We start from the raw sequence: 27,057 nt of genomic DNA, 5'->3' as shown, positions 1-27,057 counted from the left end.
CCGGAACTCATGATGAATGAACCCAAATTAACAAAAGCCGTTGTAGACTGGAATAACACCAACAATGCGTCCAAAAAGTTCTCTTCGTTAAAATAAATCTTAAAAGGTTCCAATATTTAAAGTTTCTAGATCTCCGATTAATTTCTTGCTTCCGCTTAATTATTTTAAATCGCAATTGGATTCGCTAAGGCCGCAGGAGTAACAAGAAAGGGAACTATTTTTGAAACTAAGAGGCGCTAAAAGACATTATTGAGAGCGAGGTCTAGTGTCGGTGAAATAAATGTAAGGTTAGTAGTTCACCTGGGATGACAATGGGATTTAGCCTCTCCCATGCCGCCTCTTGGATCGGTCTCGCCACACTTCACCGAGTATTTGTGGGCCAGACTCAGAAATTTAATCGTTGCTGTGATACTAACAGCCAAGAAAGGCCGATAGATCGCGAGGCACACGGAGCCGGTACTGTCTCCGACCATCGCCTTTCAGACCACAAGTGTGATCTGAATGTTATTCATAATCGGCATGTTCGATTATGTTTCAAACTGTAACTCCACAAAATCGAGGGGCAAAACAAATGACGGCAAATGGCGAATTCCTCAGGAGCAAGTCCCACGTTACGTACTTTCGCAGCTACCTGGCAACTTCGAGTCACGTGTATGATCCTGAGAATAAAGACGGCCAATCACAAACCAGATCGCAGTTCCGGCCCGGGATTTAGATTTTTATAACTTTCATTGTTTGGTTTGCTGAGAGATAAAGAACTGGGATTCTCCGAAGTTTTCCCACACTCTTTTAAGGTTAAGATTAGTTTTATTTAGATAGATATTTCAAATCTCAAGATGTGCACGATGTCTTTACTAATAAGGCAGCATCTCTAGGAAGAGGTACAGTCGATGTTTCGGGCCGAGACCCTTCGTCAGGACTAACTGAAAGAAGGGCTAATCTCTTACTAGCTCTTCTTTCAGTTAGGCCTGACGAAGGGTCTCGGCCTGAAACGTCGACTGTACCTCTTCCTTGAGAATGCTGCCTGGCCTGCTGCGTTCACCAGCAACTTTTATGGGTGTTGCTTGAAATTCCAGCATCTGCATTTTTTCTCGTGTTTGCGTCTTTCCTAATAATCTATTTTCATAATCTACTTCGAAAAAGATATTTAAAATACTTTCTTGACTATGACAGTACATGATTTCTGTTCTGATTCCTTGTCAACATTTCTGTTGACAAACAATTTTCTGTAAAGAATCATTTCTATTGAGAATAAATTTGATCTTGCAAAATGCTTGTGTCTAAATTAATGCTATAAGAAATTAGTTATATAATAAACTCAAGAGATTCTGCAGATGCTGGAAATCCAGAGCAACAGTTACAAACTGCTGGAGGAATTCCGTAGGTCAGGTAGCATCTATGAAATTGAATAAACGGTCTACGTTTCAGGCCGAGACTCTCCAACGGGACTGGAAAGGATGTGGGAGGGGGCTGGAGAAGAAGCAATCTGATAGGAGAGGGGAGTGGACCATGGGAGAAAGGGAATGGGGCGGGGGGGGGCACCAGGGGTAGGTGATAGGCAGGCGAGAAGAGGGAAAGGGGGAAGGGAAAAGAAGAAAAAATTACTGTAAGGAGAAATTGATGCTCAAGTTGGAGGCTAACACTCACAAATTAATTAAGAATTTTCATAATGATTATTATTGAAGGATATACTGTATATGTAGATAGGGGGTGGTACCAATAGCAATTAAAGTGTGTGCATAGAAGTGCAATTCATAAATTAAAAATAAATCCGATAAATCTAGTGCCTACTAAATGTAAACTTATATTTGTGATGCTCAGCTTCTAGTAGGAGATACTTGTAATCTCTCTGTTGCCTCCCAGGTGCCAGGATCAGGGATGTCTCAAGTTGGGTCCGTAGCGTTCTTAATGAGGAGAGTGAGCAACAGGAAGACATGGTACATCTCAGATCTTTGCATTCCCATTGGCCACAGAAGTAAGTAACAGAATAACACACAAAAAAAAATCCTGCAGGAACTCAACAGGTCAGGCAGCATCCATGGAGAGGAATAAACACTCGATGTTTGAGGATGAGACCCTTCATCAGAACTGGAAAGAAAGGAGGTAGAAGCCAGATAAGAAGATGAGGATCTTACAACCCTAAGAATCATTTTCTTGTGGGCATTCACAGCAAATATAAGAAACATGATGGAACCAATGAAAGATGGCACCCAACAGGATGGACAAACAACCAGTGTGAAAATACAACCAACTGTGCAGATACAGAGAAGTAAGAAATAATAATAATAAATAAATAAGCAATAAATATCAACAATGTGTGACGAAGAGTCCTTGAAAACAAGTCCATAGGTTGTGGGAACAGTTCAATGATGGGGCGAGTGAAGTTATTCCCTCTGGTTCAGGAGCTTGATGGTCCAAGGGTAATAACTGTTCCTGAACCTGGTGGTGCGAGTCCTGAGGCTCCTCTACCTTGTTCCTGATGGCAGCAGTGAGAAGACAGCATGGCCTGTGTGGTGGGGATACTTGATGATGGACGCTGCTTTCCTGCAACAGTGCTCCGTGTAGATGCACTCAATGGTGGGGAGGGCTTTACCCATAATGGACTGGGCCATATCCATTACTTTTTGTAGACTTTTCCATTCAAAGGCATCATGATTCAAAGAGTCAATATACTCTCCACCACACACCTGCAGAATTTTGTCAAAGTTTTAGACAACGTGCCTAATCTTTGCAAATTTCTTTGAGGAAGTGACTAAACAAATTGATGAAGGTAGAGTGGTAGACTTTGTATGTGTGTGTGTATATATATATATATTTGAGTTTCTTGTATTTGCTCATATATATATGAGAGAGAGAGAGAGAGAGATAGAGATAGAGATATGGACTTTAGTAATATGTTTGACAAGGTTCCCCATGGTAGACACATTCAGAAAGTCAGAAAGTATGGGATCCAGAGAAACTTGGCTGTGTGGATTCAGAATTGGGATGCCCGCAGAAGGCAGAGAGTGGTAGTACTTGGGGCGTACTCTGCCTGGAAGCCAGTGATAGTGGTGTTCCACAGAGATCTGTTCTGGGACCCCTGCTCATTGTTATTTTAGTAAATGAGTGAGACTAGGAAGTGGAAGGGTGGGTCATTAGGTTTGTAGATGGCACAGATGGTGGTGTTGAGGATAATTTAAAAGCATGTTATAAGTTACAGCAGAACATTGATAGAATGCAGAACTGGGCTGAGGAGTGGCAAATGGAGTTCAATCTGAAGAAGTTTGAAGTGATAGACTTGGCAGGTTGAACATAAAAGTACCTACAAGGTTAATGGCAGGATTCTTAGCAGTGTGATCTCCGGGTCCACGCCTATAGATCCCTCAAAGTTGCCTTGCAAGTTGATAGAGTTGTTAGGAAGGTGTGTGGCATGTTGGCAGCTCTATAAAACTCCGGTTAGACCGTGCTTGGGAGTATTGTGTTCAGCTCTGGTCGCCTCATTATAGGACGGATGTGGAAGCATTACAGAGGGTGCAGAGGGATGTTGCCTGGATTTGGGAGCACGTCTTTATGAGGAAAGCCTGAGCGACTTAGGGTTTTTCTCTTTGGAGCGAAGGAGGGTGAAAGGTGACTTGATAGAGGTGTAAAAGATGATAAAGGGCGTGGGTAGAGCGGACAGCCAGCGCCATTCCCCCAGGGTGTCAATGGCTAATATGAGAGGACATAATTTTGAGGTGATTGGAGAAAAGTACGGGAGCGGGCGGTGTCTGTCATACACAGATGGGTAAGTGCATGGAACGCATAGCTGCTGGTGGTGGTAAAGGCAGGTACATTGGGAGCTTTAGATAGGCGCACGGATGAAAGAAAAAGGGGAGGGAAGGGTTAGATTGATCTTGGAACGATCGGCACAACATAATGGGCCAAGGGACCGCACTGCATTCGTATGTTATTAATAACATTTCTAAAGCTAAATAATATTACAAAATTATTACACACTTCGATCATCCATGCCTCAAACTTAGTGCAATGACTTGCAGCAAGCAAAAAGCACCCCGGCGGCCGCCGCAGGACTCGATCGACCGGCTCGCCGATTGATTGGAACGCCCTATGTGTGATGTAACAGCAGTGGCGTCATCCACGGTGCCTGCGCAGGCGCAGTGTTGAGGTAAGATGGCGGCGTGTGTTCGGTGGGCTGCTCAGGCAGCGGGGCTGAGGCTCCTCCGGACGGACTGGCGATGCGGGAAGCCACAGGTAGGTTCGCGCCAGCCCCCGGACTTTCACCGTTCGATTCAGCTGCTGGCAACCTAGTTTTGATTTTGCTGTAGCGAAGGAAGTTCGTGCGGGAGGGGGTGTAATACCTGGGGAGACTTCAGGTGTTCAGAATCGGTTTGTTACCACTGATCTATGTCGCGAAATTTGTGTTGTTTTACGGCAGCAGTACAGACCAAGGCATAAAAACTGCTATAAATTATAAACTAAATAGTGGAGAAGTAACGAGGTAGGGTTAATGGAAATCGGATGGCCGAAGGGAAGAAGCTGCTCCTAAAACGTTGAGAGTGGGTCTTCAGGCTCCTGTACCTCCTCCCTGATGGTAGTACTGTAATGAGACGAGAGCGTGTCCTGGTTGGATGCCGTCTTCTTGATGCAGCGCCTCTTGAAGATGTTCTCGATGGTGGGGATTGTTGTGGCTGAATCTACAACGCTCTCAGCCTCTTGGGGTCCTGTGTATTGGAGCCTCCGTGCCGGTCAGAATGCTCTTCACTTTACATCTATAGAACTTTGCAAAAGTCTGTGGTGACAAACCAGATCTGAAACTCCTAATGAAGTAGAGTCGCTGGTATGCCTTTGTGATTGCATCATTGTGTTGGTCCCAGGTTAAATATCACTGCCCAGGAACTCCTTCACCTTTTCCACTGGTGACTCTCTGAGGACTGATGTGTGTCACCCAGTCCCCCTCCCTGAAATCCACAATCAATTCATTGGCCTTGCTGACATTACGTGAGTTTGTTGTTGTGACACCACTCAACAGTGGAGTTTAGAAGAATAATTTGGGGGGGGGGGGAGGGGTTCTCACTGAAAGCTATTGAATATTGAAAGGCTTAGAATGAGCGTGGAAAGGATGTTTCCAATAGTAGGAGAGTCTAGGTCTGCAAGAATGTCTCTCTAGAAGGGAACTGAGGAATTTCTTTAGCTAGAGAATAGTGAATCTGGAATTTATTGCCAGAGATAGCTGTGGAGGCCAACTCGTTGGGTGTATTTAAAGCAGAGGTTGATAGGTTCTTGATTGGTAAGGCCGCAGGGAGAATGGGGTTGAGAGGGATAATAAATCAGCCATGATTAAATCTGCTTCTCTGACTTATGGTGTAAGCAGCAGATCTATCTCCCTCTTTTTATAGATGACATTTGAGCTGGGTCTAGTCACGCAGTCATTAGAGTAGAGCATCCTTAAGACGAGTCTCTGATTGTCTGCAAGGAGGAGATGTTTGTATGAGCCATCCTGACCGTGGTCTTCCAATAAGGAAGTCGAGGATAGAGTCGTAGAAGATACAAAGGTCCATGAGATGGGTCTAGGGTAGCACCTTCCCACCTGTCTGCCCCATGGATGCTGCTCAACCTGCTAAGCTCTTCTATCAGATTGTTTGTTGTAGCCACACAGTGATGCAGTTTTTGTACTAACATCAAAGTTGCTGGTGAACGCAGCAGGCCAGGCAGCATCTCTAGGAAGAGGTACAGTCGACGTTTCAGGCCGAGACCCTTCGTCAGGACTAACTGAAGGAAGAGTTAGTAAGAGATTTTTTCTTCCTTCAGTTAGTCCTAACGAAGGGTCTCGGCCTGAAATGTCAACTGTACCTCTTCCTAGAGATGCTGCCTGGCCTGCTGCGTTCACCAGCAACTTTGATGTGTGTTGCTTGAATTTCCAGCATCTGCAGAATTCCTCTTGTTCAGTTTTTGTACTCTTACTATTTGATGGGTCTGGTGCCAAGCAGATGCTTGTTCCTGTCACCAGCTGATGTTGTTTCTGTCTGAGTGAAGCCTCTGCCAGAGACGTCTGTTGGTCCTTGTGTTGCATCTCAAAGGTTAGACTAGTGTTTTACCTCTGTAGCGTAAAGATAAATCTTTGATTAAAATATTTGGCCTTGAGGCTTATTTATTATGTTATGTAGGAAAATGTCAGAAAAACTCTGCTAATCTGACATCATTGAGACTTTGGTATTGGACTAGCAGATTTTCTGGACTATTGTACAGAATTTCCTTTTACTATCCCAACACTTTTAAATTGTTAAAAATGTTATAATATCTCCAGTGATTCGAGGGTATGCAGGAATGGGACCCTGGTGAGTTTTGCAGCAGCATGGGAACTGAAGGTCCAGTAAATTTCAGCAGAGTGGGAAATGTCACTTGATGTCAGGTTTCAGATGGTTGCATCATGGATTATCAGAGCCTTTCTTGTAATTATATTTTGCACTGATTAATTTGTTTTCTGTAAATTAAGATAGATGATTACATCTATTGTTTCAGACTGTCTTAAACAGCTGGAACAGATTCCAGGCCACTCAAGCCACAGCTGCACAAGTCATTCTGAATGTACCAGAAACAAAATTAACTATTCTGGAAAATGGACTCCGAGTAACATCAGAAGATTCTGGACTCCCAACTTGTACAGTGAGTACGAGCCATATTTGTGGACTTTCTTATTCACATGTAGCAACATATCATTTTTCTTATGTGTGGTATACATAAAAGATCTAATTGTCAAATGGTTTCTTCCTCTGGTTATTTTTATTAAAATCTAGACATTGTCTTGGTGTTCATTTGGTAGGTGTACTTGGGGTTCACCGGCCAGCAGCACAGATAGGGATCAAATATGTAAATGATGTAGAATCAGATGCCAATTAATCAGCAATTGAGAAAAAGGTAAGCAGGTTGGCTAGAACAGCCTATGAGTAGGCTTTGAATGTTGACTTTCACCAAACCTAGCTTGCCGTTCTGCACTATCAGATCTCTCTCCCTCTACCCCACCCCAAGCCTTTCTGCATTTGAAACATCTATGCTGAGTACAAATTCAGTCGCACGTCAAATGTGCCATCTTCATCTCCCTGTTCTACTCTGGTGAAATTCACCATAGGTATTTGGTCACTTAAACAGATCAGGTTAACTGACCTGTGAACAGCAATGACGCGAATAACTATTGTTACTGGTTTCATTTGTGCTGTGAAGTGTTTGGATCAGCAAGGCCCCTCAGTGACAGCTTGACTTTGCAATCTCCTGCTCACAGAACATAGAATATTACAGCACAGTACAGGCCCTATGGCCCAGAATGTTGTGCTAACCTACTCTTAAGATCAATTTAACCCTTCCCTCCCACATAGTCCTATCATCTATTTTACTAAGACGGTTGTGCTACTCCAAAGAGTGCTATTTGAGGTCATTCTTCCCTTTGTCATTAGGCTCTATAATGAGCCAACCTATAGCAGGGGAAGTGATGACCCCCTCCTGTTAGACTGTTTGAGGTAACTTTTTTTTCTTCTTTCTTACTTCTCTTCTAATATTTGTGTATCTGTGCACTTGTAATGCTGCTGTGACCTTAATTTCCTGTGGAATCAATAAAGTATCTATCTATCAGAATCAGGTTTATTATCACCGGCATGTGACGTGAAATTTATTAATTTAGCAGCAGCAGTTCAATGCAATACATAATCTAGCAGAGAGAGAAAAAAAATAAATAAAATAAAACGTAATAAATAAACAAGTAAATCAATTAAGTATACTGAATAGATTTTTTAAAATGTGCAAAAACAGAAATACTGCGTATTTAAAAAAAGGGAGGTAGTGTCCAAAGCTTCAATGTCCATTTAGGAATCGGATGGCAGAGGGGAAGAAGCTGTTCCTGAATCACTGAACGTGCGCCTTCAGGCACACAGTATATCCTACCTGATGGTAACATTGAGAAGTGGGCATGCCATGGGTGCTGGAGGTCTTTAATAATGGACGCTGACTTTCTGAGACACCGCTCCCTAAAGATGTCCTCGGTACTTTGTAGGCTAGTGCCCAAGATGGAGCTGACTAGATTTACAACCTTCTGCAGCTTCTTTCGGTCCTGTGCAGTAGCTCCTCCATACCAGACAGTGATGCAGCCTGTCAGAATGCTCTCCACGGTTCAACTATAGAAGTGTGTTTGTTGATATGCTAAATCTCTTCAAAGCCTCTGTCTTGCCTTCTTTATAACTGCATCGATGTTTTGGGACCAGGTTAGATCCTCAGAGATCTTGACACCCAGGAACTTAAAGCTGTTCACTTTCTCCACTTCTGATCCCTCTATGAGGATTGGTATGTATTCCTTCATCTTACTCTTCCTGAAGTCCACAATCAGCTCTTTCGTCTTACTGACATTGAGTGCAGGTTGTTGCTGCGGGACCACTCCACTAGTTGGCATATCTCACTCCTGGCCACCCTCTCATCACCAGCTGAGATTCTACCAACAATGGTAGATTTGTAGATTGTACTTTTGTAGATGGTATTTGAGCTATGCCTAGCCACACAATCATGTGTATACAGAGAGTAGAGCAGTGGGCTAAGCACACACCCCTGAGGTGCGCCAGTGTTGATCGTCGCAAAGAGGATATGTTATCACCAACCTGTGGTCTTCTGGTTAGGAAATCGAGGTTCCAATTACAGAGGGAGGTACAGAGGCCATCTCTTAAATGTCCTTAATGTATCTGCCTCTACCACCACCCCTGGCAGCACATTTCACACACCTACCACTCTCTGTGGCTACGTCCACACTACACCGGATAATTTTGAAAACGCAGGTTTCGAGTAAAAACCACAGGCGTCCACACTAAGCGTTTTTCAAAATATCTCCGTCCACATTAGACAGATATTTGGGCGAATCTCCTCCTACTGGGCATGCGCAGGACACACAGAAAACAAGCGAAGAGGAAACGGTATACTTGGTGCGCGTTTGTCCAGTTACAGAGTAGAAAAACTTAAACGGACTTGCTCTTGGCTCTCGTGCAGGAGGACTTAAAACTAAAAAAAAACAAATACTGGAGTGTATAGAGGCAACCGACAGGGAGTTCATGGACAGTATTACCAAGCTGACGACGAACATTGAAAAACTGACTAACTCTGTTGCATTAATAAAGCACCTTGTTAAATGTATAAAACATGTCTGCATCAGTGTTATCTTGTATTTCCATACAATGTTACATTAGGCTGTTACACATCTATTGTCAGAGAAGTACTTGCATAAATAGGTGAACCACCTTCATACAAGCGAGGACAGAAAACAGGGCAAAGTGAGTATACTTATTTATTCAGTAAGCTATGGGTCAAAGTATTTGGTGAGTACATTTCTAACCCTTCTGGCTTCAGTCTCGTTGCCGTTTGTTCTGAAATTGTTAGGTTATGTGGGGGTTTGTGTTCAAGAAAACAACGAAATGCCGCCCTGCGGCTATCTGTTCCGGCATGTCATGACAGCATTTTTAAATAGTCAAAAAAGCTCACTTTACAATTTAACTCTCACGCCGTTCACACCGACTGTGCGTTATAACAGCCGTACGGCAGTGCTTGCGCAGTACCAAGCAGAAGCAGAAAAAACGTTGTTGTGGTGTTGTCATGACAGCGTTTTTAAATCTCTCCGGTTACCCCATACACACTACAACGGATATTAGGCGCTTTCAGATTTATTCACTCAGGAGATCGTTTCTGAAAATCTCCGTTTTCGGGGGATGAAAACGCCACTTCAGTGTGGACAGAAGGTCAAAACGAAGAGAAAAAGCTTTGTTTTCAAAATTATCTGGCGTAGTGTGGACGTACCCTGTGTATAAACAAACTTAACCTCGGACATTTCACCCCACCCGTCCCCCAATACTTTTTCTTCAATTGCTTGAAAATTGTGCTCCCTTATTTAGCCATTTCCACCCTGGGAAAATGTCTTTGACTGTCCACGAGGTCTACACCTCTTATTATCTTGTACATCTCAAGTCACATCTCATCATTACTTCAGAGACAAAAGTCCTAGCTCAATGAACCATATAGCTCATGAATTTCCTTTTGAGCTGTAGTTATGATGGTAGTTAAAAACAGAAAATGCTGGAAATATGCAGCAGATTTGGCCACATCTGTGGGAAGAGAAACATTAATGTTTCATGTCTAACACTGGTGAATTTGGTCTGTTATCACTTGCTGGGACCTTAATTGACATGGAATTGTATTTTGATAACAAATGAAATAAGGAGCAACATGAAGGAAGAGAGATGCCAGACCATTCATGACAAATAAAGCAAGTCTCAGCTGCAACAGATTCACTTTGAAGAGATCAGCAATCAGATCTCTCTGGTGAGATCACCTATTGGACATCTACCCATGCCTTGCAAATGGTTTTCAGCCACAATCTTTGCCATTTACCAATATGCTGCCTCTCATTTCAATGATCTTGTCTCTGCTAAGTAATTTTGGTGCTCCGGATCATAGACAAGTCTTCCACCTCTTTGACACCATGACTCAGTTTAAAGCTGAGGGATGGGAGGGGCAAGGTAGTAGGTTTAAGTGGTACATTTTTAAGGAGGGATTTGGGGGAGAACAATCAGAATTGGAGATGAGATTGTGCCAACAGTATGTGATGTGGGTGATCACTGGTGTGATGAACTTTGATTTCAGTTGGGGTGGGCTTTAAAGTCAGGCGTAAGCATTTTTAAAATAGTTTGCATAAGCCCTTCCACCCTGGTGATTGTCATATAAAATGTGGGGTTCTCAGCCGTGTGCATAATTGATTCCCATCCTACTCCACAATAACACCACAGAGAATAGTATTCAATCACCTGAGAGCAACAGGTATTGCCCATGGGTGCACAGAGAAACTAGTCACGTCCTTGAGAAGTAGCATTGAGTTGTTTTTATAGAGTTTGGTATGCTCATTGGTAAATGCAATAGATTGTGGCTGAAAACCATTTGCAAGACCTAGATAGGTGTCCAATCAGATGATCTGGCCTTGTATATCTCTTTGCTGATCTCCTAGTGGATCTGTTGCAGCTGGGAATTGTATCAAATCGGGTTTAATGGCAGATGAACTTAATGAGTACTTTGCATCAATCTTCACCGTGGAAGATACTAACAGTGTGTCATTGTTCCGTGAAGGTCAGAGTGCAGGAGTGAGTGCCATTGTTACTACAAAGGAAAAAGTGCTGGGCAAACTCAAAGGTCTTAAGGTGGAGAAGTCACCTGGACCAGATGGACTACATCCCAGTGTCCTGAGAGAGGTTGCTGAAGAGTTAACGGATACATTGGTTATGATCTTTCAAGAATTAATTGATTCTGGCATGGTCCAGGAGGACTGGAAAATTGCAAATGTCACTCCACTCTTTAAGAAGGGAGGAAAGCAAAAGAAAGGAAATTATAGGTCAGTTAGCCTAACCTCAATGATTGGGAAAGTGTTGGAGTCTAATATTAAGGATGAGGTTTTGGAATATTTGGAGCCTAATGATCAAGTAAGTGAAAGTCAGCATGGTTTCTTGCTTGACAATTCTGTTAGAGTTCTTTGAGAAAGTAACAAGTGGGGTGAACAAAGGACAGGCAGTGGATGCCACTTATTTGGATTTTCAGAAGACCTTTGATAAAGTGCCACATATGAGACAAGATAAAGTCCTATGACGTTACTGGAAAGATACCGGCATGGATAGGGGAATAACTGACAGGCAAGAGGCAGCAAGTGGGAATAAAGGGGGCCTTTTCGGTTGACTGCAGGTGACTAGTGGTGTTCCCAGGTGGTCAGTATTGGGACCTCTGCTTTTCACTTTGTCAATGATTTGGATAATGAAATTGGCTTTGTGGCAAAGCTTGCGAATGATATAAAGATAGCTGGAGGGGTAGGTAGTGCTGAGAAAGCAATGCGATTACAGTAGGACTTAGACAGATTGGAAGAATGGACAAAAAAAGTGGCAGATGGAATACAGTTTTGGGAAATGTATGATGGATTTTGGTAAAAGGAACAATAATGCAGACTATTATCTAAATGGTCTGCATTATTCAAACATGGAGATGCAGTGGGACTTAGGAATCCTCGTGCAAGAATCCCAGAAGGTTAATTTACAGGTTGAGTCTGTGGTAAGGAAGGCACATGAAGTGTTGGCATATATTTCAAGGGGAATAGAATGTAAAAGCAAGGAGATGATGCTGAGCCTTAGTAAGACACTAGTCAGGTCGCACTTGGAGTATTGATAACAATTTTGGGCCCCATAATCTCAAAAAGAATGTGTTGTCATTGAAGAGCGTTTAGAGGAGATTCACGATGATGATTCTGGGAATGAAGGGGTTAATATATGAGGAGCTTTTGGCAGCTTTGGGCCTGTATTCACTGGAATTTAGAAGAATGCATGGGGATCTCATTGAAACCTACTGAAAATTGAAAGGACTAGATAGGGTGGGTGTGGAGAGGATGTTTCCTATGTATCCAGAACTAGAGGGCACAGCCTCAAAACTGAGAGGTGACCTTTTAGAACAGAGGTAAGGAGGAATTTTTTATTTTAGCTGGAGAGTAGTGAATCTGTGGAATGCTCTGTCACAGACTGCAGTGGAGGCCAAGTCCATGGGTATAGTTAACATGGAAGTTGATAGGTTCCTGATCGATCAGGGCCTCAAAGGTTATGGTGAGAAGGCAGGTGCATGGGGTTGAGTGGGATCTGGGATCAACCATGATGGAATGGCAGAGCAGACTCATTGGGCTGAATGGCCTAATTCTGCTCCTGTGTCTTATGGTCTTAATTATCATTCAACCATACACGGATATAGCCGAATGAAACAGCATTCCACTGGTACCAAGGTGCAAAACATACACAACGCATTCAAAATAGTGAGGGAAAAAATATATAGTCATGCAAAAACAGCACATATATATTCCAAGATTCTGAGCAACATGTCCCACAAATTGATGGTATAGTCTCCAGCCTGTCATTCCACTGATTGAACACTGGAGGCCAGCCCCAGATGCACCACCTCCAGCGTCTTTCAACTGGACCGCAGCAGCGGACAAGCCCGTGGTTTGAGGCCTAAGTATTTGTTGTATATGAGCTGGGCATCAGCTTCTTGCCTCGTGCGGTTCCTTGCTTCACTCGTTATCAGAATATTTTTCTATTCTATTTATTTATTGGAGCATCCCCCTTCGTATTTTACTTTGTATCTACTTTAACCTGACGATTTAATCTAATGGATTCTACCATAATCTCAAATTTTTCAAGTTGCCAGTTAGTTTCACCAGCAAATTTTCATATTTTATGCACAAGTTAAAATTATTCATGGAAATGGGGAACAAGACAAACTGCTAACCCATGCCATTGTGGAAAGTGTCTATTAATTCTGCTTTGTCATTCTAACCATTCAGATAACCTCAATTTGTTATCACATACACTAGATCCCAGTGATTGTCACTTTACCTATATATGACTACATATAAACATGAATACATAATATTTTAATTTTCAACTTGTGAAAATTCTAGTTCTTTGACTTATGCAAAGGCATAGAGTATCTTCCCAGATTTGAGAACATTCCTGTGCAATTCTTCTTTGCGTTCTCACCATTGTTTCCTTTTACATGTTGCTATGAGGAAATTGTTTGGCTTTAGTTCTGATTTATTTTGCTTTCCCTAGGTTGGATTGTGGATCGATGCAGGGAGTCGCTACGAGAATGAAAAGAACAATGGAACAGCTCATTTCTTGGAGCACATGGCCTTCAAAGTAAGGAAGGCTGAATTTACCATCAGAATTTTCAATGTGATGACACCTTTTTGAGAGGCCCAGATAGAGTAGACATTACCAATAGTGGGAATGTCTCTGACCAGGACGTCTCTTTATGAAGAAAAATTTCTTTAACTAGAGGGTGATGAACCTGTGGAATTTATCGCTACAGGTGGCTGTGGAGGCACTGGGTATACTTAAAGCAGATTTAATAGGAATGGTGAGAAAGAACTTGGTGGTTTAATTAAATGGGTAAGTTTTGAGGTGGTATTTGGGAAGAAGACTGTAGTGTAGAGGTGAGATTGTGTTCTCGAGGTCTTGGTCAGTGATCTACGATAGCAAGTTGGAAGGAAGAATGTGCGAGGAAGTATGACTTTAAAGATAGAGTGGAAGGGTGGGCGAAAGGTGTGGAATAATTTGTACTAGGGAGGAGTACAGTTCTGTGATGATGGATATTGAGGCTGTTTGGAATAGTTGGAGTTGGGTTCATTATGCAGTGGAAAGGTTGATCATGTAGGTGAAAAATGGTTGAGAACTAAAGATTGATTTATTGGAAGTAGAACTAGGCATGTCATGGATTGACTGAGTGTCATTTTGGCTGGTACACTGCTCAATGCCAAATGTAAATTCAGTGCTAAAATGAATTGTTAGTTCTTCCATTATAATTCAATAAACTTTTTTTCTTCTCCTTTCACCTACAGGGCACAAAGAAACGATCTCAGCTAGACTTGGAGCTTGAAATTGAGAACATGGGCGCCCATTTAAATGCATACACTTCTAGAGAACAAACTGTGTATTATGCTAAAGCATTTTCTAAAGATTTGCCCAGAGGTGATTCAGTTAATGTCTAATTAGCTTTTGAGCCTGGCAGTCATAGAACATAAAAGATCTAGTAATTAGAACGGAACTGTAGTTTTGTAAATTAAATTTATTTTGAAACCTTCTCCCTGCAACATAGAGCAATGTGCAATCTTTTTTTCCAATGTGAATGCGATCAGTATTATATTTTACAGAAATTGTAATCATTTATCTACTGTCAGATATATAATAGGATGTAGTGAAGAGAATTGGGACATAAAATCTAATTAAAAATAATACATCTTCATTTGTGATTCATATTTTGTACACAGCTGTTGAAATACTTGCAGACATTATCCAGAATAGCACTTTGGGAGCAGCTGAGATTGAACGTGAACGAGGTGTTATCCTCAGGGAAATGCAAGAAGTTGAAACTAATCTTCAGGAAGTTGTCTTTGATTATCTACATGCAACAGCCTATCAGTCCACGGCATTAGGTCGCACCATCTTAGGCCCTACAGAAAATATCAAGTATGTATTTGGATATATTTTTAAGTAACAATTGTTTATTTTTCTCATTTTAACATTACTGTAACTGTTTTTATAACAGATCTATATCTCGGAATGACCTGGTGGAATATATAACAATGCACTACAAAGGACCAAGGATGGTATTGGCCGCTGCTGGAGGTAATTATATTCTTTGTCAATTCTTTTAATGCATCATGGTGCTTTTTGTAAACAAGGCTATGGTGCAATAAATAATTTTCTTTTACTGATATGAATATTTTCTTAGGGTGTATCAATGGGGGTAATTTATTGCAAGCATAAATTAATAGTAAATTGAAGCTTGACATAGCCACAGTTTGTAGGGAAGTGTTATCGAAGCATAATTAAGTATAAAACACAACTGTTTATTTTCCATTTATATTTTTTTTACTGACCTGAAGGTTTAAGTTCATTATAGTTCTTTTTAAAACATACTACAAAATCCAATTGATTGGATTTCTGCTATAGAGATGAAGGTGTCCTATATTCAGTCCCTGATTTGTGCCATTGGGTTACAAATCATACTGTCAATGTGAGGAAATATCAGTGTTAACTTGCATCGTAACTATGAATGGACCCTGCTACAAACAAATAGGGATGTCAGCAGAAGACAGAACTGAGCAAAACTCGAACACTGTGAGTTCTTAGTCTGCTTACATAAAGACATATGTGAAAAGGAAAGTTAAATGAGGGGCGGGGAGGGTGGCAGGGAAGCTAATTAGATACAGCAATGATGAAAAAATGACAAAAAAAATTATTCTTGGGCTTCCAGCTGGGTACAGGTACAGCCCAAGAAGAGTTTATTTGTCATATATGCCAGGAAATAATGCTAGATCCTTTTTCAATGAAAAAAAAAGTTTAAACACTATATGTGTAACTTGGTTCATTGTTGTCCTAATGATGTGCTTTATAATGTGAAGAAATTAGAAAGTTTCAATGTCTTCTTGCAGGTGTAGGACATGATGAATTGGTTGACTTAGCAAAGCATCACTTTGGTAATTTAAGTACGTACGAAGGTAACATCACACCAGATCTGCCTCCATGTAAATTCACAGGAAGTGAGGTATGTGCATCAAATCTCATCATTGCAGAGGTGCCATGCTGTTGCCATACTGTGGATGTGGGTGGTTGATCCATACCAAATCCATCTACGAGTGGTTGCATTGTTTATTGACAGTAGATAAAAATTTCTAACTTTACACTCTTTATATTCCTGGAGATCTGTGGCAGCCATCTGATGACTCACAACATGAGTCACCAGTGGTCGTAATCCTCTTCATAGAACAGTAGAACTCAATACAGACCCTTCAATATAAACCTACTCCATGATCAATCCAGCCCTTCCCTCCTACATGGCTCATAATCTTCCATTTTCTTACATCCATATTATTACATGCCTAAGAATCTCTTAAATGGCCTTGTACCTCTGGCACCTCCCACAAACACTCCCCCGTCCTTCTTAAACAAACGTCCTCTGCCATCGGTCATTGCCACTCTCTGAAAAAGGTGCTGGCTGTCCACTCTATCTATGCCTCTCATAATCTTGTACAGCTCTATCACTCCAAAGTAAAAAAAACCCTCACAACAAGTTTTTCATTCCAGGCAAATCCCCTCTGCACCCTCTCTAAAGCTTCCACATCCTTATAATGAGCTGACCAGAAATGTACACAATACCCTTAAGTGTGGTCTAACCAGAGTTTTAAAGAGCTGCACCTTTACACACTCGCTAGAATCAACTCCACCCAGCTAATGAAGGCCAGTATCCCTACACCACCTTAAACATCCTGTCAACTTGCACGGCAACTTTGAGGCATCTATGAATGTGGACCTCAAGATTCCTCTTTTCTCCCCACTACTAAGAATCCTGCGATTAACATTGTACTCTGCCTTCCAGTTAAATTATCCAAATTGGTCCACTTCATACTTTTCCAGATTGAACTCTATCTGCCACTTCTCTGCTGAACTCTGCATTCTGTCTGTCCTGTTGTAAATTGTGTAGAATTGTCATTAAGTTACAAGACCTCCGACCTTCATGTCATCTGCAAACTTACTAAGCTACCTCATCATTTCCTCATCCAAGTCATTTCTAAACATCAGAGTAGGGGTCCCAGAACAGATCCCTGGGAACACTACTGACCATTGACCTCCAGGCAGAATACACTTTGACTGACACCCTCTACCTTCCACGGGCAAGCCAATTCTAAATCCATTCAGCCAAGTTTCAGTGGACCTATGCCTCATGACTTTATGGATGGGAAACTGTCAAATGCCTTGCTGAAATCCAGATACACATCTACTCTACCTTCATTAATTTGTTTTATCGCCACCTCAAAAAAAGCTCAGTTAGGCTTGAGGCATGACCTGCCCTTCACAAAGCCACGCTGTTTATCTCTAAACTGCATCTCAGAAAGGCAGCGTTCATTATTAAGAACCCCCGTCACCCAGGACGTGCCTTCATTTTATTGTTCTCGTCGTAGGACAGAGAGAAGCCTGAAGGCACACGCACAGCTACTTCCCCTCTGCCATCCGATTCTTAAATGGACATTGAACCCATGAACACCACCTCACGACATTATTTTTTACAAATTATTTTTTGTCTTTGCACTATTTTTAATTTATTTAATATACATATACACACACTAATTGATCTTATTAAATTTTTTCCCATATTATCATTGTACTGTTGCCGCTAAATTAATAAATTTCACAACATATACTGGTGATATTAAACCTGATTCTAATAAGACTTTCTCCAAATGCCCATGAATACTCTCCATTTGTTTGATGCATAGGCTCAATGGTCTATAATTCCTTAGATTTTTCTATTACCTTTCTTGAACAACAGAACACTTACTATCCTCCAATCCTCTGGTACCTGTGGCCAGGAAGGATGCAAATATCATCAACTTCACTTTGCTTTCCCCACTTACCATTGTTTATATCTTCATGAAATACTAATTAGAGTATTATTAGTCACAATGAAGGAATAGAAAATTTACATGCTTGGGCAGCTCTGAAAAAGATTTTTACCAAGTTTACAAATCAGTACAAGATAGGATGTAACAGGCAAAAAAGATCTGATATGAGTTATTTAACCAATTTCCCCTGGGATCAATAAAGTATGACTATGACTATTTTGTAACTAAAATGTTTGAGGTATATGCATCTAAAAGTTGCTCTGAGAGTCTTGATTTAAGTTTCAGTATTAACTGAGAACCAATTCCATTAATTGTGCTATTCTACATTACAACATACTTAAAAGATTCATTTAATTTTAGCTTATTGCTAAATGTTCCAGAGTAGTCCTTTACTTGTACTGTGATAATTGTTTCACAGATTCGTGTAAGAGATGATAAGATGCCGTTGGCTCACATTGCTATTGCTGTTGAAGCGGCTGGCTGGTCACATGCAGACACTCTTCCCCTCATGGTGGCAAACACACTAATCGGTAACTGGGACCGTTCTTTTGGTGGTGGTGTGGTAAGTACACCAGCGTGCAAAAGTCATTAGAAAATAGCTTTGTTTAGAGCTTAATGGCAATTGGTAGCTACGTTAAATACAAGTTTTATGGGTATTTGAGTTGACAATAAGAAACAGTAAAATTGTGGCTGAGCCTATAACCTCGTGTCTATTTTAATGGCCAGAAACTGTTAATCTCTGCTTGAATATACTCAAGATGAGTATGCAGAAAACTACAGAAGGCATTTTTCTTTTCACTGATCTTAAATGGTCAGTCCTTTATCCTGAGACCAGTTTTTGATTCTAGCTTTAGAAAGGGACATAACAAGTACTAGTTCTAAAACCGGGAAATAAAGTGATTGCTATCAGGTTCTACTACAAATTTTATAACTTCCTTTCTGAAGGCATTGATTGTGCAAGATAGAATAGACCCTGACAAACTAAGTCACCAGCAACTTGACTCTAAATGGGAAAAAAAATTGCCATCTTCTGGTCTCTGTTACAAAGCTAGTTTGCTGTCTGTTTTTGGCCACTCACAAGTAAAGGCTGATTTATACTTCTGCGTCAACTCGACGCCGTAACCTACACAAGTGGCCGACGCGCATTGTGAACATTTGTACTTGTGCGTTGGTGTGTCTGCGTCGCTCTGCAATTTGGGCACGTCGGGCATGCGCACACACCTGCCCGTGCAAGGCTTCATGGTCATGGTAGTCTTTCTCGGGGTAAATTTTAAAGCGAGCGTCTTTTTTCGTAAAAGCGAAATGCGTCCTCCATAATTTCGGAGGTCTGTAAAGCTTTATGGAAAGCATTGCAGCCAGAGTTCCTTCCCTGCCCTTCAGTCGCCCAATGGGAAGCTGTTGCAGCGGAGGAAAAAATGCGATGCTACCAAGCAGACCAATCACAGTTGTTGCGGTCTGCGTTGCTGCGACGTGCAGTTACATTTTGAGAGAGGTGCGCGCCAGGCTATGGCGTAGGGATCCATGTTGGCTCTGCGTAGGGTTTGCGACGAGTATATAACAGGTAACCGTAGCTACAAAGTTAGCCAGCTGGTGGCGTAGTGGCATCAGCGGCCGCACTTTGGAGTGAAGGCTCCTGAGTTCGAACCCAGCCGGCTCCCCGGGCACGCTTTCCATCCATGCTGGGTCGAGCTAGCAACTCGACCTCGTAAAAAAGAAATTGCCTGCTACAGAAACATCAACAGCAAAAAGTTGATGGCCTATGCTCCCCGTGAGTTTAAAGGGCAATTTCCTTCCTTTTTCCTATAGCCACAAAGTTAGTCACATCACTTTAGACATTAAATATCTTGTTTCCTTCCAAACTAAGAAAAATAAATCCATTTTATCTTATTTCACTGTTGCTGTTTTAAATATTATGAAGCACTGTTAGACCTGTAAACATTTTTCTTAAAAAACAGAATTTGTTCAGTAAACTGGCACAGATCGCTTGCCAGGGTAACCTCTGCCATAGTTTCCAGTCGTTCAACACCTGTTATACAGACACTGGTCTCTGGGGGCTCTACATGGTCTGCGAGTCTAACACAATTGATGAGATGCTGCATTTTATTCAAAGAGAGTGGTAAGAGTATATATTTACCTTTTGTACACAGGAATTATTACAAGTTACCATATTCTTCACAGTACCAGCACAGCAAATAGTTAAGTTCCAGGGGAATGTTCAACCATATACCTTAGTTGAATCACTTGTGAATCAGATTCGGTTGATCATAACAGTAGTCATATCTGCTACTTTATCATATGTTGGTTCTATAACTATGCAATAGGGTGAACATAAACATTGAACTGTATTATTTACTACAGCAGAATAATATCACTTAAATGAGCATGGCAACATTTATTCTTCACAAACACAAAGACATTTTGGTTTAACCCATCTGCCTTATTTCAGGGTTTAAATTTGAGATTTTAAATTGGAAGCAGTCAGGAAGCTGTTAGCAAATACTAAAGCAGTTTTTCTTTTTCAGGATGCGATTGTGCACAAGTGTTACTGATACTGAGATTGCAAGAGCAAAGAATCTGCTAAAAACAAACATGTTACTGCAGCTTGATGGTAAGAACAGAGTTATTGGGTTTTTTGTTCCCAGAAGGTTATTTTTATGTAAGTATTCATTGGGAATTCACTGTTTCCAGGTTCGACACCAATCTGTGAAGATATTGGCAGACAAATGTTATGTTACACCAGAAGGATTCCACTCCCCGAGCTTGAAGCTAGAATTGAAGTGAGTGCATATTGTGCTGGTAGTTTCTTCAACTATGAAGCGTGAATGCCAGATCCTGTTAAACAAGTGATCTGTGCATTACAAGTTGATTGGGTTTTCAGAAATTCATCCTTAAGAGTTCACAAGTTACTACCCAAAACTGAGCACAGGATAATTTTGTGGGGGGAGTTAAAAAAAAACTTTCAACTCATTTGTTATAGAAAATCAAAATATGAAGAGTTGGATGTTGGGTCTATTGTATCATTAAATATACCTTAATCTGCTACATGTGAATAAATTAATTTGTCTTAAATCTGTTTCAATTTTGAACTAGGCTGTTGATGCCAAAACAGTAAGAGATGTATGCAGCAGATACATCTATAACAAGGCCCCTGCAATTGCTGCAATTGGTAAGTACATGTCATAAATTGTGTTGTTTGTCTGCAGCCGATTAAGGCTTTCTAACTCTAATAAATTACTTTTTGCAGGTCCTGTTGCACAACTTCCAGATTACAACAAAATTTGCAGTGCAATGTACTGGTTAAGATAATGTTATTCTATGAAATAAAGCAAAACATTCAGACTGGATTTTACCATTTTATTATCAAATAACACATGCACAGTGATAAAAGGGATTGTGGATTATTTCATTTCTTCAGTCTAGCAGTATTAACTTGGTCTTGTGCAGCTTTTTTCGCTTTAACCATTTCAACAAGTTCCTATTTAAAAAAAAAACAAAGAATTCACAATGCAGGACAGCATGTTGAAATCAGCCAAAGTACAAAATCCTATAGCTATACATGTTCCAAAAGTTTGTAGATATGAACTGATCTATATTTCATTATATATAGTTTATTCTGGCTGCTGTAACATTCCAGATCTGAGAAATATTTATTTACCTTGTATCTCTTCATGCAATCTTTCTTGGTTCTTCCCGGAACAGTAGCTGCTATTTTCTCCCATCGTTCAGGTGTGTTAACTGGATATGTCTTCAGTGCCTGTTCCAAAAGCTTCTGTTCTTCTGCTGTCCAAGGGTTAATTTCACAACCAGGCACTACAAGGAAGTAAAGTGAATGTTAAATATAAAACCTCAAATGCAAATTATCTTATGAACTTCTGCAATACTTTTTGTGAAATTTGAATTTTAAATTAATTCTTTAAATATAACAGCTGGCTGCACACACAATATTTGATTCCAGGACAACATGCTAGATTTGTCAGCAGTAAGAATGACAATGGCCATTCCTTGGTAAAAAGCTACAGTTGAAAGAAAATTGCAACATGTTAAGTACAAATCCCAGTCCCAGCCAATCACTGAATGTTTGAAACTTTATTTTTTGGTTAAAAGATCTTACCACTAACACATTTAAAAATATGTTAGTTGATTTTTTTAAGAAATCAGGACAACCTGTACCTCATGAGGCACGGATTTTATGGTGAGCAACAGAAACATGGGTCATGCCAATTAGCCCAAGTTTCTCCCATACTGAATGCCACAAGGTGTCTAATGTTAGTGTTTATATACTGTACTTGTACAAATTTTACTGTCATTACTATGAACTCTTGACGTGAGTTGGCAACAGCACATGATGAACGTCGAGCTATGACGACCTACCGATGCTCACCACTAAAATCGAGGCGAGAAGACTGCAACTAGCGGGGCACTGTCTACGCCACCCCGAGCTACCTGCCAACCTAGTCATCATATGGGAGCCCAAGCATGGGAGGATGAACCCTGGGCGCCCTCCCAAGACTATGGTCAACACGCTCCTAGAAGAGAGCAGAACGGCTAATGTAGATGAACTGAACACACTGATGAGGGAGAGGGAGAAGTGGAGAGTCTGTCATCGTGCCCGACGCCGGCCCCCTAGGCCTGAATCGACATAGTAGCAGTACTATGAACAACTGCTGTTCTTTTCCTCTTTGCTCTGCAGTGCATTAGTTTATTTTGCTTTAGTGGAAACTTCTTTGAGCCTAAGGTAGCACCTTTTCCAGACAAATGAATTATGTTTCACAGGTGTGATGCCAGTCCACTGAGCTAAGAGAAATTTCAGAAACAGCAAGGGACTGAATGCAGTTAAATAATAGTGGTGCCCAGAATTACAATCAGCAAGGTGGAATGGATATAATGATATGGAAATTGACAAGCAAAACAGAAACAATAACAATTGAAAACATATGAAGTTAATTTTCATAAAATACACGTTTTCAACATTTGCAAAAATAATTTTTTAAATTCCATATGCGGACCGGTAGGATTTGTAAAACATCAGCTCTGGGGGAGTAAAACAATTTTAAATTAAATAAAAAATGTTCATGAATGACAGTGTCAAGTTCCATTTGTGTCCTGCCTGTAATGATGACAACCCAATCTATACACTTTTTCCTATTTTCCCCTGAATATATTCATCTCTTGAACATTAGTAGTGAGAACAGATCTGAATAAATGCTCAAGTATAAACAACAAATTAAGTGTTAATTTTTTTACCCTCAAATCTTTCTGAAGGAATTGCCTTATCTACTGTTGCGGCTGCCGTACTGTGTTCCTTATTGAATTTTTCAAATGCCTTCTTGTTTATTTCATCTTTTTGTTGAGGATCTGTGGAACAAATAGAATGATTAAAAACTAACATTTTCTGAAAATAGTTTGAATAAGAAATCTAAGCAGCCAATTTTAAAGAATATAAAAATGATCTGAGTATTTTCTGTGGACAATTTATAAATGGTGTTATTTATGTGAAAGTATATAAGTAGATTTTTAAGTTATACTTCAAAATAACCACCTTAATCCAGCTCACAAAGTGAGGATTAAATAAAAGCTTCAGCACTTACCAAGTTTTTGTAAATTCTTGGCTTTGTGGATTACATCCTTGGCTGTTCTTTTAATTCCACTTGTTGAATGTGAATTGATAAAGTTAGCAATTACTTCCCACCTAAAAAGAATGTGCAGTTTGATGTAACTGTGAATTATTTACTACATTTGGATATTAAAACATTAAAGGTAATTGTTGTTTGTGTTTTCTTTAAATGGAATGAAGTAAAAACTTGATAAAGGTATGAGAATATCCACTTATCCAATTGGGACATTTTTGATGAAGTAACCCAACCTAAACATTTAATCTTTGCTTTAATAAGACTGTAGTTAAGAGTAACAACAATCCAAAACCAGTGATACTAGTAACCTGAACTAAATGCTGGAAAGTCTCCGCAGGTCAGGCAGCATGTGAAAACAATTAAAGTTTCAGGTCAAACCACTGTTATTCTCTTTCCACAGATGTTGCTTGACTTGGTGTTTCCAGCACACAGTTTACCCTATGAGTCTGACTGAAATGCAACACACATTGGCATGACAATGTCCACTTACTCTTTCTGGAAAGGGATATTTGATTAAGTCTTTAGAGAATTGCTACTACCTTTGCAAAAAAAAAAGACTAAATTCAATTGGAGAAAATTAAGTGGGAAAATAACCAGAAGAAAAACAAATAGGCCCCTTGACTGAGAATAGTTAGAGCTGTAATGCTTATTAATACTGTTCAGAATAGAAACTGAGATGTAGAGAAGTGGAAAAGAAAACAATGAAGGTCAAATGAATCAACCTACTTGCATTCCATATTTTTTGTATATCTGTTAATCTTATACTGCTGCCAAAGGAGAATTTGTGGTCACCACCCAACAAGTAGCACCCCCAAGGACTCGACCCACATGTAAGAAATGTGAGAAAGAAACACGTTGCTTAGGATTTTTTCCTTTAACTTGAAATTTTACAACCAGATATTAATGCTATCAAAAGCAATTTAACTGTCTCAAAAGTACTTATATTTTCGCTTTTGCCAGTGCCACACCCAACAAGATGCAATATTACATAAGTTACGAATAGTTTCCAGGTATTACCTTGCATTAGTTCCAGCAGGGAAGATATTTACACCCTTTATCAGGAGCTGCAAGTCATCCTCAAGCCAGGCTTTGCTCCCTCCTCCACAACCTGCAACATGATCTGAGCTTTTTGTAGCCTGCCGCATGCGTGCCTCTGCTTCCTCCTTTTCTTTTGCTAATTGTGCATTCACCTCTTGGATCTTCCAATAAAAAGTTAAAATTAGAACAACACTCAAGTGCCAGGGATCAACTTATATATATCCATTTTTCAGCTATCTCCGTGCATCTTTAAGGAAACTGGCTCTTAAAGGGGAGATGTCATGTTCATGTAGATAAAGTGAACAAAGAAAAAGCACTGTAAATTGCAAGTACTTGAAAATAACCCATACCGCTACAAGCATATCATTGCCTCTTGTTCATTTCATTTGATGGAAATTATAAACAATTTTTGTCATGAGGAGAAGTCACACAAAAGCAGCAAGTGGAAGAATGGTGAGGGATAAGAAAAGTGGGATCATTGATAGCTCTCAAGAGAATTTAAGGATGGTATCATTTTAAGCCTTCCCCTTTGATCTAATATTAAAGAAAAGCAAGAGCCCCAATAAAACAAGAGGTTCCAGACAGTGCTGATGGAAAGGAAAGTAGATTGAGTGTAAGTTAATTGATTAAAAATAGACGCGATACGTAGATCACTTATGTTAATGTGTGTGCTTTTTACTGAGGCAAGGTAAGTTACATTGGGAAATGAAGAAGTACCAGCAAAGAAATTCAAACAAATACTTTGTGTGTCCTCACAGAAAAGAAACAGGAAATAATGAAAAAATAAAGATCAAAAGTTAATGTAAAGCTCAAAGAAATCAACTGTGAATAAAAAAAAAACTAGTATTGTAGAAATTAGTGTGACTGAAGGGCAATAAGTCTCCAGGATCTGATGACCTGCATCCAAGGAGGCAACGACCGTGGTGACAGTCGAGGCACGAACGCAAGTAAATAAAATAAACACCAATATGAATTCGGACTAGAATGTTCCACATCGCATAATATTTTAGTGTCAATTTAATCTCAAGGACACTAAAGCAACCCATTTGCAGATCATGTGTCAACAAAAGATTGGTCTTTCTTGCATTACCACAACCTTTTACAGCATACCCGTTTCTGAATTTCAACTTGGCCTTCATCCCTTGTACTTGATGCAAGTACTTCATTTAAGGTTTGTAGGCTAGGAGAAAGGAAAACAAAGCACATTGAAGCTGGGAAAGTAGATCCTAATATCTGCATTCCTTATACTAATGTTAAAACATAACAATGCATCCATGTGCATTTAGGCAAAAATAACACAGTAACTGAAATATAACAAACCAAAGTTGGCATGTACTCAGTTTCAATCCACAATTTAAAATTTTATGCACGTGCTATATAACAATTTATGAGAAATAAGTGCTGTGCGGCTAACACTTAAACCACAGGCCATGATGGAAAAAGAAATCACTTCATGTGAACTCTAAAAATAGAGATCAACTTTATGTGACCCCTCCAACCCAGTACTAAAAAGTAGAACCAGACAGCCACTGCTGAATGTAAGACAGCAGAGGGTTATTCAATCTCAGTGGGAGCCCAGGTCACTAAAATTAAGGATGGAAAGTGTAAAAAATGTACCTTGTGTACTTTCAGATGACTGTCCTGGGTAGGGTACATCAATATCAGTAGCAACAACACTGGGAACAACCTTCACAGAAGGAAGAACTGTCTACCACCCAAGGAGCCTGACCAGTTCATCTCACATGGCCCAAGCCACGAGTTGTGTGATTAAATGTAACAAGTGCAGAGCTAGAACAGTGAACCAACTGGAATTATTGGAAATTACCTATGTGGCATGTTTAAAGAATTTGAATACCAATAAAACCAAGTTGTACTAAACATTAGTTTGACTGTCTTTGACAAGTCCATGGCATTACCTTATAGAGGTAATAGGACCACGCAAGATTGCTTTCTTCAAAAAAAAAGTAAATTTGCAGTAATGTAACATTTAAGATACATCATTATTCTCCATATAGAGATGAAATCAAATTCAACTCCAAGCAAAAGAAGAAACCTTTTAAAGCTTGGCTAAGAAATTGATTTCAAAAAAGGTGTTAAAGGGGAAAGGATATAGATGTAGGCAAAATATCTATGAAGTTTAGAAGGGAGGGGACTGCACAAACAATACAGATCAGGCAGCAACAAACCATAGCCTTCCATATCCTTCCCCATCCATGTACTTATCCAATTTCTCTTAAATGTTGAAATTGAACTTGCATCCACCACTTCCACTGGCAACTTGTTCCACATTTTCACCACATGCACTCTTAAATATTTCACCCTTCGTTCTTAATCTATGACCTCTATTTCGAGTCTCACCAAATTTTGGCAGATAAAGCTTGCTTGCATATACCTAGCTATACACCTCATAAC

General features: G+C 40.2%; 3 protein-coding genes across 6 annotated transcripts in view; 1 reads left to right on the top strand and 2 right to left on the bottom strand.

The window, feature by feature from the left end:
• napepld (N-acyl phosphatidylethanolamine phospholipase D) overlaps positions 1–630 on the bottom strand; it is a 45,673-nt gene extending 45,043 nt beyond the window's left edge. The window contains exon 1 of the mRNA XM_072241169.1: positions 301–630. Within this exon, the coding sequence (XP_072097270.1) occupies positions 301–473 (173 nt within the window). The 5' untranslated portion in view covers positions 474–630. The remainder of the gene's footprint in view (positions 1–300) is intronic.
• A 3,491-nt stretch (positions 631–4,121) lies between these two features.
• Positions 4,122–26,503, top strand: pmpcb (peptidase, mitochondrial processing subunit beta). Of its 2 annotated transcripts, none has more exons than XM_072241168.1 (13): positions 4,122–4,230; positions 6,499–6,642; positions 13,626–13,712; positions 14,414–14,543; positions 14,843–15,041; positions 15,121–15,200; positions 16,010–16,122; positions 18,396–18,539; positions 19,933–20,093; positions 20,500–20,585; positions 20,666–20,754; positions 21,068–21,143; positions 26,278–26,503. In XM_072241168.1, exons 1-13 carry the CDS (start codon positions 4,150–4,152, stop codon positions 26,292–26,294), a joined length of 1,407 nt encoding a protein of 468 aa, XP_072097269.1. In that variant the 5' UTR covers positions 4,122–4,149; the 3' UTR covers positions 26,295–26,503. The 2 variants fall into 2 exon arrangements, with proteins under 2 accessions (XP_072097269.1, XP_072097268.1); XM_072241167.1 differs by lacking the exon at positions 26,278–26,503 and adding an exon at positions 21,222–23,738.
• The window catches only part of dnajc2 (DnaJ (Hsp40) homolog, subfamily C, member 2), a 36,104-nt gene continuing 30,357 nt past the window's right edge, over positions 21,311–27,057 (bottom strand). For all 3 annotated transcript variants that reach the window (XM_072241164.1, XM_072241165.1, XM_072241166.1), the window contains 6 exons: positions 25,756–25,825; positions 24,625–24,806; positions 23,566–23,666; positions 23,222–23,332; positions 21,633–21,787; positions 21,311–21,452 (listed from right to left, as the gene is read on the bottom strand). In XM_072241164.1, the coding sequence (XP_072097265.1) occupies positions 21,381–21,452; positions 21,633–21,787; positions 23,222–23,332; positions 23,566–23,666; positions 24,625–24,806; positions 25,756–25,825 (691 nt within the window). In that variant the 3' untranslated portion in view covers positions 21,311–21,380. The remainder of the gene's footprint in view (positions 21,453–21,632; positions 21,788–23,221; positions 23,333–23,565; positions 23,667–24,624; positions 24,807–25,755; positions 25,826–27,057) is intronic.

Source organism: Mobula birostris, chromosome 23 (genome assembly GCF_030028105.1).
Source record: "Mobula birostris isolate sMobBir1 chromosome 23, sMobBir1.hap1, whole genome shotgun sequence".
In the NCBI taxonomy this organism is placed as follows: domain Eukaryota; kingdom Metazoa; phylum Chordata; class Chondrichthyes; order Myliobatiformes; family Myliobatidae; genus Mobula; species Mobula birostris.
This window is presented reverse-complemented; position numbering and strand designations above follow the sequence as displayed.